Raw genomic sequence first — 14,631 nt, forward strand, 5'->3', positions numbered from 1 at the left:
ATGAAACATGCATGATTCTTCTGGTCTCTTTTCTGCCCAAGCAAAGATAACATTTGGCCAACACTTCTTTTCTCCATCAAGTTATATAAAATGTTATATTCTTTCTTGGGTCATGCTATGTTACAAATTAGATAATTACATGCTCTTTCCCGACATGCTGCATTACAAACTTAAACTAATATAAAATGTGTATTTTAAACACCCAAAAATGGGTGGGTTTGATGTGGGTGGGTTGTTAAAATATTAAAATCTGAAACAGGGACTCAACCCACCTCAAATCCACCCACTTTGGTTTTAAGAGAGGTGGGACGGTGGAGTGGTGATGGGGAGTGTGGGGGTGACCAATCCACTCTCAGGAGGCGGTTAATCATTAAAACGTTTGAGGACAGCGCATGCCTGCATTTTTAAATGCTTACTATTTTCAACCCATGTTGGTCTGGTTTCCCGTAGCTTGGGAAATCTGTCAAGTAAAAGGTGGTGAGGAGGGCTGGATCCATTAAGTAAGTGCCTTTACAACATTGCTGTTGACCAGGAGGGCTTCTTTCAGGCCCAACAAGCTAACCTGTAAACTCTACCCACTTCCCACCCCCCCTGCCCCCGCCACCCCCCAATCTCCACCCCTAATATCCACAAAACTTACCTAATTTTTTCTCTGAGGGTTGTGAGTCATTGGAATTCTCTTCCTCAAAAGGCAGTGGAAGCAGTGGCTTTGAATATTTTTAAGGTAGAGGTAGATAGATTCTTGATAAGCAAGGGGGTGGAAAGTTATTGGGGTAGGTGGAAATGTGGAGTAATCAGTTCAGCCATGAACTTATTGAATGGCGGTGTAGGCTCGAAGGGCTGAGTGGCCTACTCCTGCTCGTAGTTTGTATGTCCTGGGTTGCAACCTTTTCTGGAGGTTTCCTCGTCCAACGGGCAGTCAAGCCTGTCAATCAGGCTGGCTCCCGGGTGGGCAATCTTTTTTCTAAGAAACAAAACACGCACACATGGAGCTCCACGGCATTCGAGCAAACTCACGCTTCTGTGTTTCCTGACTCTAACTTCTCCCCACTGCTCCAAAACCCACTCCAGTGAATATTGCAACCAACACCTCAAAAGCAACTGATTAGATGGGTTATATGGTTTTATATATCTGGGTGGTTTTACTCATTAACAGGGCCAGAGTAATTCTTTGGCAGAACATTCAGGTTGGGATTTTGTGCCAGCTCATTATGCCCTGGGTTTGGTCAGTGTATGGTGACTATGGGATGCAAGAAGGACCATATTAATGGAAGATCGTGGGCAATGCACATCTGGATTTCTGACTTGCACGGTCAATGGCAAGACTTCTTGCTGAATTGTAAGATTAACCCCTCTCTATAATGATGACCCCTTGCCAGGGACTGAATTTCTATTCTCTGTACTGACAAATATCAACAACAGAAAGGATTTTCATTAATGGGTTTAGTAATTTCAGCAAGTACCAGCCTTTGAGTACCAGTTGTAACAATTTCAGCTCAGAAAGTGAAACATTTGTCCAGTACTGTGGGAGTTGGTGGTGCCATTTTTGGAATGAGACATTAAACCTTTCAGGTGGATGTTAAATATCCCATGGCACTATTAAAAGAAGAGCAGGGGAGCTGTGCTAGTGTCCTAGCCAATATTTAGCCTTTGACCAAAATCACTCAAGCAGTTTATATGGTTACTACATACTTAGATTACAGGATGATATAGATGGGCTGGTAAGATGGGCGGAGCAGTGGCAAATGGAATTTAATCCTGAGAAGTGTGAGGTGATGCATTTTGGGAGGAATAACAAGACAAAGGAATATACAATGGATGGTAGGACCCGAGGAAGTACAGAGGGTCAAAGGGACTTTGGTGCACTTGTCCATAGATCACTGAAGGCAGCAGCACAGGTAGATAAGGTGGTTAGGAAGGTATATGGGATACTTGCCTTTATTAGCCGAGGCACAGAATATAAGAGCAGGGAGGTTATGAAGGAACTGTATAAAACGCTAGTTAGGCCACAACTGGAGCACTGTGTACAGTTCTGGTCACCACACTATAGGAAGGATGTGTTTGCACTGGAGAGGGTGCAGAGAATTCACCAGGATGTTGCCTGGGCTGGAACATTTCGGCTATGAAGAGAGACTGAAAAGGCTAGGGTTGTTTTCCTTAGAGCAGAGAAGGCTGAGGGGGGACATGATTGAGGTATACAAAATTATGAGGGGCATTGATAGGTTAGATAGGAAGAAACTTTTTCCCTTAGTGGAGGGGTCAATAGCCAGGGGGCATAGATATTAGGTAAGGGGCAGGAGGTTTAGAGGGATTTGAGGAAACATCTTTTCACCCAGAGGGTGGTTGGAATCTGGAACACACTGCCTGAAGAGGTGGTAGAGGCAGGAACCTTCACAACATTTAAGAAGTATTTAGATGAGCACTTGAAATTCCATGGCATAAAAGGCTATGGTCCAAGTGCTGGAAAATGGGATTGGAATAGTTAGGTGCTTAATGGCCTGCACAGACACGATGCACCGAAGGGCCTGTTTCTGTGCTGTATAACTATGACTATTTCATTAATGTTTGTGGGACCTTAATGGCCTCACTCCTTCCTATCTCTGTAAACGCCTCCAGCCCTATAACCAAGAGGACACCCAGGGCTAAGAATTTAGTTTGACCAGATGGCTTGCCACGGGTTGGACTTGGTGGCAAGCTACCGCCCCATCTCCAATCTCCTTTTCCACTCCAAAGTCCTTGAATGTGTCTGTTTATGACTACACCCTATAATGTTAAACCACTGGTGAGTCATGTCGAAATTACCATACACATAACAGTGAATTGTCATACACACTTTGTTTTCCACAAAAAACAGTGAGCCACAACTCACAATACAAGAGTCATAACTCATAATTATGGTATGATTGAATGAGTGCCTGACAAAAATGTTGTTCAACAGCAAAATCTATGATATTTTCTCACAGTTATATCCCCACATTCGCTACACTGGAGATTTGTGACCTGATATTTTGCACTCCTTTAGTCTCGGCATATAATTACCTTCCTCAGTCTGGTAGGGATTTCCTCATCAGCAGGAAGTAACTTTAACTTGTAACAAGATATTGTAATCCTATTATCTGTCATGCAAACATGTGCATTATTATCATTCACTTAATAGATATAAAAAAAAATACAATTCCAATATCAAAGACTGTAAAATCCTATCAGTGCACAGCTCACTCCCCTGGACAAGCTTTACAATGTGTAGATAACTGACATAGCCTTTTGAATACAATAATACTGCGGGCCACAAAAGTCTAAATGGTAACATCACACCAGGCTGCATAGCAAACTAACAGAAGGACCAAAGATCTTGGAGTTAAAAGTCTTGAACTCTATGCAGCATAATATCAGTTGTGTGTCTTTGTCAGGGTCTGAGCAGTTGATCTGGCCAGAAAGTGTTACATTGCATGTCCAGATGGCCAAGATCCATGCTGCAGAGAAATGGTTACGCAGGCCATTCTGATGGACTATTGGAGAAATCCTTTGCTACTACAAGGGAGCAAGAAATAAAACAAACTGAGTAACCAAAAAGGGGATACTTCAGACTGCAGTTTCCTGAATAAATAAATAATTTTCCCTCAATGCTGTAAACTGGATAATTTTGGTCAGAATTGATTAACATTCCCAAATCAAGAAGTAAATTATTTAGTCGTTTGTTTGAGTATTGCTGAAAATAGAGGCATGTTGTCGAAGCTTTTCGTCTTGCACTCATCAGGACAATCAGAAAGAATACCAATGTAAGGGAAAACAACAACTTTATATTGTATGAGAAGAGAGTGCTGATTGGTTGGCAAGTGAATGCTGATTGGTACAGGCGTTGCCATGGAGAATACACCATTCACTGGTTCATTCCTCAGGCTATGCCTTGACCAATCAGAGTCAAGCTGTCTGGCTTAAATTTCAAACAAAGCTTGGCAGTTAACTGTCAGTCACAATAAACTGGTGCATTCTCTATGACAACCCCTCTACCAGTCAGATTCCACTTGCCAACCAATCAGCACTCTCTTTTCATACAGTATAAAGTTGTTGTTTTCCCTTACATTGGTATTCTTGCAGATTGTGCTGATGAATACAAGACGAAAAGCTATGACAACATGTCTATTTTCAGCAATACTCAAATCTTTATTTCTTTTTCCCCCTACATTTTTTTTCTTTACTTGTTGCTGTGTAATGATAAAGGATAACCAACACCTTGAACGGTTTTTCACCAGTTTATTGGACATTTTACTTATATCCATTTTACAGAAACTAAGTAGAAAAGGAATCCTTTTGTTACATTACAACAGTTGACTATACAGTACTTCATTGGCTATAAAGCACTTTGGAACCTCCTGAGGTTGTAAAAAGTGCTATATAAATGCAAATCAGTCTTTCTTTTCTTTCTCCTTTCTTTTTGAGCATGTTGTGCTCTTCTTCTGAACTTTGTCTATAAAAAATTTTTGTTACACTTCCTGTTCTACTGTAACTATATCTTATTATTTACTTCAATTGTAAAGCTGACAATTTTCAACAGATGATTCCAAAAGAAGGATATCCTGAGCTGATGCAAAGGAACCTCCTGAAATATTGGGGGGAAAAAACAGCTTTTGTTGTGAAATTACCTTAAAAAGAGACCAGCCTAAGAGCTATAAGGAAAGGTCAGTGGAGGAAGTGATGTCATGTCACATATGACCAGTTAGTTGTGAGTGGAGCCCGACAGAGAGAGATGTGTTTAGATGTAGCTCATGCAATAGCTGAATGTATATATACATATATATATATATATATATATATATGTTCCAGTTAAAGTATAATAAAACCCACGTTTACTTTGGCTATTGCTTGTAGTCCTTTGAGTCTTACAATAGATCATACATCAAAGGAACAAGTAATATTACAGCTTTTGCACTCAGAAAAAATCTCAGATAAGGCGGCAGTCATTTGCGACACAAGCAGCTTTGTTCACTGGGGTCCCACTCTGTACAAAAAATGCTGTAAGCACAATTCAGCCTAACAAGCTTCTCTACAGTTATAACCAGGGTGAAATGCTCCTTTCTGTGCACTCCTTTCATGAAAACTTCTGGCAAGTATTTCATCATGTGAGAAAGGAGAACTAAAAGAAATGTGCATATTTTTGTCATGGTCAAATCAGGTGATGTGTTTTGATACAATTTATTTCGTTCTGTTACGGGTCTGCATATTAATTCAAAAAGGTCTGCCGAACATTGTTTACAAGATGGTGGTACTCCTTTTAAAAGTGTTTAAAATGAGTAAGAGGCGCATTTTATTAGAGCAGTACTAGATGACTGTTGAATGTTATGGTATTTAGGGTTACATATCCTTAGCAGCCCAGACTGTATTCCTCATAGTGAATAGTGGGTGGGGTGGGGATAGAATGCAGGGTTGGAGCAGCTTGAGCTCCCTAATAATCCAGTTGGGTGTCTGGTGTATCTTTGTCCTTTTATTAGGGGGTAATAATGCCACTCACCTCCATTCATTTTCCGATAGGCTGACTGGGATGACTAGCTTTCATTTCCCTGTGGAGTGTCTTGCAGCAGAAATGTGTTTGGGTGTCAATCAAAGAGGAAATAGTCAGAGTTCAGAGCGAACATGTACCCGTTAAGGTGAAGGGTAGGACCAACAAGTCAAGGGAACCCTGCATGTCTAGGGATATAGAGGATTGGATCAGGAAAAAAAAGGAGGCTTATGGCAGATTCAGAGCGCTGAAAACAGCAGAGGCAGTAGAGGAGTATAGAAAGAGTAGTGGGGTACTTAAAAAAGTAATTAGGAGAGTGAAGAGGAAACATGAAAAAACACTGGTGGGCAAGATAAAGATAAATCCTAAGGCGTTATATAAGTATATTAAGGGCAAGAGGATAACCAATGAAAGAGTAGGGCCCATTAGGGACCAAAGTGGCAATCTGTGTGTGGAGCTGGAGGACATAGGTAAGGTTTTAAATGGTTACTTTTCATCTGTTTTCACTATGGAGAAGGACGATGTAGGTGTAGAGATCAGGGAGGGGGATTGTGATATACTTCAACATATTAGCATTGAAAAGGAGGAAGTATTAGCTGTTTTAGCGGGCTTAAAAGTGGATAAATCCCCAGGCCCAGATGAGATGTATCCCAGGCTGTTATGTGAGGTAAGGGAGGAGACTGAGGGACCCTGACACAAATTTTCAAATCCTCTCTGGCCACAGGAGAGGTACCAGAGGATTGGAGGACAGTGAATGTGGTACCATTATTCAAGAAGGGTAGCAGGGATAAACCAGGTAATTACAGGCCTGTGAGTCTAACATCAGTGGTTGGGAAACTATTGGAAAAAATTCTGAGGGACAGGATTAATCTCCACTTGGAGAGGCAGGGATTAATCAGGGATAGTCAGCATGGCTTTGTCAGGGGGAGATAGTGTCTAACAAACTTGATTAAATTTTTCGAGGCGGTGACTAAATGTGTAGATGAGGGTAAAGCAGTTGATGTAGTCTACATCGACTTCAGTAAGGCTTTTGATAAGATCCTGCATGGGAGATTGGTTAAGAAGATTAGAGCCCATGGGATCAGGGCAATTTGGCAATTTGGATCCAAAATTGGCTTGGCGGCAGGAGGCAGAGGGTAATGGTTGAGGGTTGTTTTTGCGAGTGGAAACCTTTGACCAGTGGTGTACCACAGGGATCGGTGCTAGGTCCCTTGCTGTTTGTTGTGTACATTAATGATTTAGATGTGAATATAGGAGGTATGATCAGTAAGTTCGCAGATGACACAAAAATTGGTGGTGTCGTAAGTAGTGAGGAGGAAAGCCTTAGATTACAGGACGATATAGATGGGCTGGTAAGATGGGTGGAGGTGTGGCAAATGGAATTTAATCCTGAACAGGGTGAGGTGATGCATTTTGGGAGGCCTAACAAGGCAAGGGAATATACAATGGATGGTAAGACCCTAGGACATACAGAGGGTCAGAGGGGCCATAGATCACTGAAGGTAGCAGCACAGGTAGATAAGGTGGTTAGGAAGGCATATGGGATAATTGCCTTTATTAGCTGAGGCATAGAATATAAGAGCAGGGAGGTTATGATGGAGCTGTATAAAATGCTAGTTAGGCCACAGCTGGAGTACTGTGTACAGTTCTGGGCACCACACTATAGTGATTGCACTGGAGAGGATGCACAGGAGATTCACCAGGATGTTGCCTGGGCTGGAGCATTTCAGCGATGAAGAGAGACTGAAAAGGCTAGGGTTGTTTTCCTTAGAGCAGAGAAGGCTGAGGGGGGACATGATTGAAGTATACAAAATTATGAGGAGGAAACTTTTTCCCTTAGTGGAGGGGTCAATAACCAGGGGGCATAGATATTAGGTAAGGGGCAGGAGGTTTAGAGGGGATTTGAGGAAGACATTTTTCACGCAGAGGGTGCTTGGAATCTGGAACGCACTGCCTGATGAGGTGGTAGAGGCAGGAACCCTCACAACATTTAAGAAGTATTTAGATGAGCACTTGTAACGCCATAGCGTAAAAGGCTACGGGCCAAGTGCTGGGAAATGGGATTAGAATAGTTAGGTGCTTGACTGTCGGCACAGACATGAAGGGCCGCAGGGCCTGTTTCTGTGCTGTATAACTCTATGACTCTATGAATCAAATTTCCAAATCTTAGGATGGCCGAGCAGGGGAGTTCTCCTCTGTGTTCTGACCAACATTTATCCCTCAACCATCATCACTAATAGAGATTTTCTGGTCATACTCACATTGCTGTTTATGGGACCTTATTGTGTGCAAATTGGCTGTTGGTTTCCCTACATTACAACAGTGACTACACTTCAAAAGTACTTCATTGACTGTCGAGCACTTTGGGATGCCCAAAGTCGCTCTACAAATGCAAATCTTTTCTTTTTCCTAATGAAGTCAAATTTTCACTCGTAACACTACAATACAAAACCTTGCTCTTAAAGGTACCATCAGTCTTGGGAAGATTGGAGGTTTCTTTCAAATGGCTTGAATTTGTTAAACTTAAATAACATCAAGTGCAATTACTGCACCCAAAAGAAATGGAAATCATACACAATTGAGCAGCATTGCAGTATCAGCTCCTAGCCTGGTAGAGGCACTATTGATCTCTATTATGCTCGACATACAATAACCACAGTGCTGCTGAGATATACAGCTCAGTTCATGAAATGGAAGTGTTGCATGACTGTAAATTTGTATAAACAAACAAGTACAGCGTAACCTGCATAGACAACAAAGTTGAGTACAAAATGAGTTCCGATCATCCAATTTTAATTCCTGATAAGTCTATTTCTAAAATAGAAGCATTAACTTCATAGAAGTTAAGACTATAATCTCAGTAAAGGCTCTGTAGGAAATGTTTCTTTGAGCACAAAAAGATTACCAAATGTAAGTTTCTTTTGTAATTATATTAAAAAGGCAAGTTTCACTAACAACCATTTTAAAAGGCAAGCAACTTATAATTTAAAAAAAAAGTTTGGAAGAATGAGACTTAAGTCTGGCTTCCCTTATTTTAAACCTCGGTCACTTTTTTTTACTTTTTTTTGCCATTCACCATTTGTCAGGCACCTAAGACAGAAAGTGGGAAACTTGCCCTTGGCCCTCTGCCAATCAGAATCTGTAATCAGCTACAGAAAGGTGTGTGCAGGCTATCTAGCGTGACTTGCCTGCTGACGTCCTCTCTCTCTCTGTAAGGAGACATGCCTCTCTTTTGCCTTGTTTGGCACCTTCCCAGGTGGCCTGACTAAAGTCACGAATGATTGTGTGGGACATGATGGGTGCAGACTCACATAAACTCTGAAGAGCAGTGCACTGACGCGTTCCTCCCATGATGTCGCTCTTTATCCACCCCTGTAGTTAACTGTGTAACGTACAGCTCAAAGTATATAATTAACACAGCTATAAAGAGCATAATTAGCAAATGTATTTTTATGTCAACTTCTTTGGCTGTTTAAAATTCCAAAGTGGTAAACATTTCAAAAGATTCAACCTTCATATTCAGACTGTAGCTCCTCAATTCCCCAATTGTGAATGAGTACTTCACCTCTCCCCGCTTTGACTATAAGGAGCTAGATCCCGATTGATTCTCAGCCTGCATTTTTTCCCATCACTGACAAGATAGGTTCAATCATAAAATCATACAGCACAGAAGGAGGCAATTTGGCTCATCTTGCCTGTGCCTGCTTTTTCAAAGAGCTATCCAATTAGTCGCAGTTGTTCTCCATTACCCGTTAAAGTTTACTTTTTCAAGCAAGTATCCAATTCTCTTTCGAAAGTTATTACTGAATCTGCTTTCAGGCACTGCATTCCAGACCATCATCATTTGCTGCATAGAGAATTTACCTCATCTACCCCAGTTCTTTTGCCAATTATCTTAAATCTCTGTCCTCTGGTATTAACCTTCTTGCCATGGAAGCAGTTTCTGCCCATCTACTCTATAAAATCCCCTCATAATTTTGAACGCCTCTGTTGAATCTCACAAAGAAGATATTGTTTACAAAATTGGCACCTTTCTGTAATTCTGTGGTTACAATAGCAGTGATTCAGATGAAGCGACTCTACCTATTATTTGAATATGGGAAATCTTTCAGTACAATACTCAGAATTTAAAGGGACAAGCATCGTTGAACCTCAACTGAGTAAAAACATCCTTCGAATAATCAGACGAGGAGAAAAAAACCTATGGAAAAAGCAACAGTGAGAGGATTAGCATAACTTGTTTTGTGTAGAATTTTTCAGTTTTCTTTTTACAACATATTTCCAGCATTTGTTGTTTATTTCTTATCAGTGTAAGCCGTAGTTCAGTTGATAGCACACTCACTTCTGGGTCAGAAGGTTATGGGTTTAAATCCCATTCCAGGACTTGAGCACAAAATCAAGGCTGACTCTCCAGTACAGCACTGTCAGAGGTGCTGTCTTTCGAATGCGATGTTAAACTTCGCCCTGTACGCTCTCTCGGGTAGAGGTAAAAGATCCCATGATATTATTTCGAAGATGAACAGGGGAGTTATCCCTGGTGTCCTGAACTATCCTTAACCCTCAATCAACATCACAAAAACAGATTATCTAGTCATTATCACATTGCTGTTGATGGGATCTTGCTGTGTGCAAATTGGTGCTGTATTTCCAACATTGCAACAGCGACTACACTTCAAAAGTTAAAAAAGGTGTAAATGTCAAAATGACTCACATTAAGTTGCAGCATTAATTCCAAACTTCAAATACACTTGCAAAGATTCCTTTGCAACTGCGGGCATGAATAGCCACAAAAATGACTGCCTCTTCAAAGGAATACAATTACAATAAATTCACATTTATATAAAACTGCCTCTCTCTGACGGCGGTGTTCATATTCCATCGGACTGCGTTTTCTCCGGTTGAATTATATGCTCAGTCAAAACCACAATTTAAATTTGTATAAGATTACATTGAGCACATTTTTCCAGCCCTGCATCGCTTGCACACAGCAACTGCTTTGCAAAGGGGAAACAGATAAGCTTTAATCATTATGCAACTCCTTAATGTAAGCTCCTGGCAGAGCTCATGTACAGCAGTAGGGTAAGTCCCTCCAAAATAGTAACAATAAACACCATCTAACTAAGGCACGGCAGGAGATCGGCAACTAATAGAAGCCGTGTCTGTTCCTCAGACAGGCTTTCTAAGATCTGCAGTAACAGAATGCTCAGTATAATCTATTTCATGCGGACACTCTTCAAGGTAAGTTTGTGTTTAATGTTAAGTTTGCTAGCAGTGTACGAGTCGGACTATAGGAAGGACTGCTGCCAAGATTGTATTTAGCAAGAGCCTGAACAGGGAAGTTGCTTTCTTAGGCATGTACCCAGATTTCAGCATTCCGACTACCAGCAAAGACGCTGGCCTGATCACATTGCCCATCAGACATGGAGATTTAAGCTGCCATGCTTTGTGGCTCCCTCGTTGCTCTGTTGTGACATGCTGATTTATTCCACTTGCAAAATGTAAATTTAAATTTTGATTGTCGAACTGCAGGAGAAAAGAAGCGTTTCCTTTTCTCAAACTGGGCTAGTTTGGCTGTTGAGAGTGGCGGGTTCCGAGTGCCTATTGTTAACAAACTGGCAACTGTTCACATCTGGAGAGCTGCTCCTTCGAAACCAAAACTAATTCATGTACATAACCTAAGCTTGGCAGGTTCTGTTCCTTTCCCCCTATGTGTCATTATCACCCGATACCATCAGGTATGCTGCTTTTCGTTAGCTCACCATGGAAATATGAACGTCTGTTGTGTGCTATATTTTGACTTGGTTTGTTGTGTGCAGGGTGGTACTTTTTGCCTGTATAATATTGAATGGGGGCAGGGCTTTTGCTCAAAACAGGTTAGTTCATGCCAGAACAGGTGAGCCTCACGCAACATACATCACGCTTGATCGGCAGCTCATCCACCACATTAAACATTCACTCCCTCCAACACTGGTGCACAGCAGCAGCAGTGTGTTCCATCTACAAGATGCGCTGTAGCAACTCACCGAGCCTCCTTCGACAGCATCTTCCAAACTCGTGGCCTGAACCACCTAGAAGGGTAAGGGCAACAGATGCATGGGGAAGTCACCACCTGCATGTTCCCCTTCATGCTGACTTGGAACTGTATCTGTTCCTTCATGTTGCTGGGTCAAAATCCCTCCTTAACAGCACAGTGGGAGTACCTACACCACATGCACTGCAGCGATTAAAGAAGGCAGTTCACCACCATCTTCTCAAAGGCAATTAGTGTTGGGCAACGAATGTTGACCTTGCCAGAGATGCCCACATCCCATCAATGAATAAAACAATTAGGTTTGGCACACACGGCACTTGTCAAGTTAGGCGTGTGCAAAATAGGTCTGGTCAGGTGCGCATGTAACTGGTCAGGTCAGGCCTACACAACACATGTTAGGTGAGGCACGCATAACATTTGTCAGGTCGAGAATGTACAGCACAACTCAGGTCAGGCACACACAACACACGTCAGGTGAGGCACCCACAATATGGGTCCCTGCCATGATGCTGGTGAATGACCTGTTGATGGACAAAGAGAAATTTGTAGTGAGATTTATTATAGAGCGAAATGTGAAGGAAATTAGTCTGACAGATATTTAGTAAATTAGATTTATTAGCTTTTTGTTTGTAAGACATTGCTTGTGAAATCAAAACTGATTGATTCTGTGTCTGACACTTTCCACCTATGAAATAAACATTGAGTATAGCCTCCCAAGCTAACAATTTATTCACATTGCAGACTCTATGGCTCAAGGATATCTCAATGGTAAGTCAGCTCTTGTACAAATAACGGGAGACCATTATATTGTTGGCTCATATTGTGAAATTTGTGCTGCTTTATTTTAATATTCTTAAAACAAAATCACCAGCAGCATTCTTCCCAAACACGGGTTAAAAGATGATGATTCTTTTCTCTACTTGGAAGGGGTTGCCTCTGTTTTTGTGAATTAGATTAGTGTGTTAGTTTAAAGTGCTTTGTGTTAATATGTTTGTACTCGTGAGATGCTGCTTTGTAAATTGGCCCAAGTATTAGACATTGCTTTTCTAGATTTCATCAGTGTGTCATGCCCAAATTAGAGATAAGTGTATTCAGTTGTTTGTTGACCAGTGGACTTGTAAGCCATCAGGTGATACGTTCCAATCAACCCATTCAATTGTATCTCTTTATGGTGTATGCTTAAATGTTAATTTTTATTTTGCCTGCTGTCTCATTGTATTTTAAGGAAATTCATTGGTGGTTCCACATGAGCTGGTTAAAGAATCAAGCAAAGGTGTGTTGAAAGCAGCCACTGTCTAGTGGCCATTTTCATTGGTGTGTTGCCAGAAGTTGATTTTTTCCCATGAGATGTTGAACTAAAGCTGGTGTGCTCTCTCATATGGGTGTAAAAAAGAGGGTTGGGGTACAAATTCAATCTCTGGCTGAAAACGTTTTTCATTCTTCAGTTTGATTCAAGTTGATGTTACAGAGCTCTATGAACATTTGCCTTAAGTATTTCCGGTGAAACACTGACTTGAGGGACACACCTTGAGACACTGGGTTGAATTTTCATGCCTTCTGTTTAAGGGAAATGGGACAGTTGCACCCTGAAAATGGTGGGCCAGGATCAGCTGCTGGCCTTGCCAAATTGGGCTTGAAAGGAGAGATCCTCTTCATGGGTCTTCCAGCCCCACAAACTACAAACAAACAACATTTGTAACAATCACCATGTAGTAAATCCAAAGCCCTTCACAGTCAAAGTGCAGTCAGTGTTATGTACATACATACAAACATACAAATTAGGAGCAGGAATAGGCCATTTGGCCCCTTGGAGCCTGCTCTGCCAGTCAATAAGTTCAATGCTGAACTGATTACTCCACATTTCCACCTACCCCCAGTAACCTTACACCCCCTTGCTTATCAAGAATCTATCTACCTCTACCTTAAACATATTCAAAGACTCTGCTTCCACCGCCTTTTGAGAAAGAGAATTCCAAAGACTCACGACCCTCTGAGAGAAAAAATTTCTCCTCATCTCTGTCTTAAATGGGCGACCCCTTATTTTTAAACAGTAACCCCTGGTTCTAGATTCTCCCACAAGGGGAAACATCCTTTCCACATCCACCCTGTCAAGACCCTTCAGGAACTTCCAAAGAAGGGTCACTGACCCGAAACGTTAACTCTGCTTCTCTTTCCACCAATGCTGCCAGACCTGCTGAGTGGTTCCAGCATTTCTTGTTTTTATTTCCTTCAGGAACTTATTTGTTTCAATCAAGTTGCCTCTTACTCTTTTAGTTTCCATCGGATACAAGCCTAGCCTGTCCAATCTTTCCTCATAAGATAGCCCACCCATTCCAGGTATCAGTCTAGTAAACCTTCTTTGAACTGCTTCCAATGCATTTACATCCTTCCTTAAATAAGGAGACCAATACTGTACACAGTACTCCAGATGTGGTCTCACCAATGCCCTGTATAGCTGAAGCATAACCTCCCTACTTTTGTATTCAATTCCCCTCACGATAAACAATAACATTCTATTAGCTTTCCTAATTATGTGCTGTACCTGCATACTAACCTTTTGTGATTCATGCACTAGGACACCCAGGTCCCTCTGCATCTCAGATCCATAATCTCTCATCATTTAGATAATATGCTTCTTTGTTATTCTTCCTACCAAAAGGGACAACTTCGCATTTTCCCACATTATACTCCATCTACCAGATTTCTGCCCACTCACTTAACCTATTTATATCCCTTTGTAGCCTCCTTATGTTCTCTTCACAACCTACTTTCCTACATATCTTTGTGTCATCAGCAAATCTAGCAACCATACCTTCGGTCCCTTCATCCAAGTCATTTATATAAATTGTAAAAAGTTGAGGCGCCAGCACAGATCCCTATGGCACACTACTCGTTATATCTTGCGAACCAGAAAATGACCCATTTATGCCGACTCTCTGTTTCCTGTTAGCTAGCCGATCTTCTATCCATGCCAATATGTTATCCCCTACACCAGGAGCTTTTATTTTTTGCAATAACCTTTGAAACGGTACCTTATCAAATGCCTTCTGGAAATCTAAGTGCAATACATCCATTGGTTCCCCTTCATCCACAGCACATGTAA

General features: G+C 41.4%; 1 protein-coding gene across 4 annotated transcripts in view; it reads left to right on the forward strand.

Moving 5' to 3' along the window:
- The window catches only part of LOC137375197 (rho guanine nucleotide exchange factor 4-like), a 578,050-nt gene that overhangs the window by 191,871 nt on the left and 371,548 nt on the right, over nt 1-14,631 (forward strand). Inside the window, exon 1 of one of the 4 annotated variants that reach the window (XM_068041985.1) lies at nt 10,561-10,735. The exons of the other annotated variants lie outside the window; for them this stretch is intronic. Within the exon in view, the coding sequence (XP_067898086.1) occupies nt 10,697-10,735 (39 nt within the window). The 5' untranslated portion in view covers nt 10,561-10,696. Of the gene's footprint in view, nt 1-10,560; nt 10,736-14,631 lie in introns of those variants that run through there. 4 annotated transcript variants of the gene reach the window in all.

Source organism: Heterodontus francisci, chromosome 11 (genome assembly GCF_036365525.1).
Source record: "Heterodontus francisci isolate sHetFra1 chromosome 11, sHetFra1.hap1, whole genome shotgun sequence".
Lineage (NCBI taxonomy): Eukaryota > Metazoa > Chordata > Chondrichthyes > Heterodontiformes > Heterodontidae > Heterodontus > Heterodontus francisci.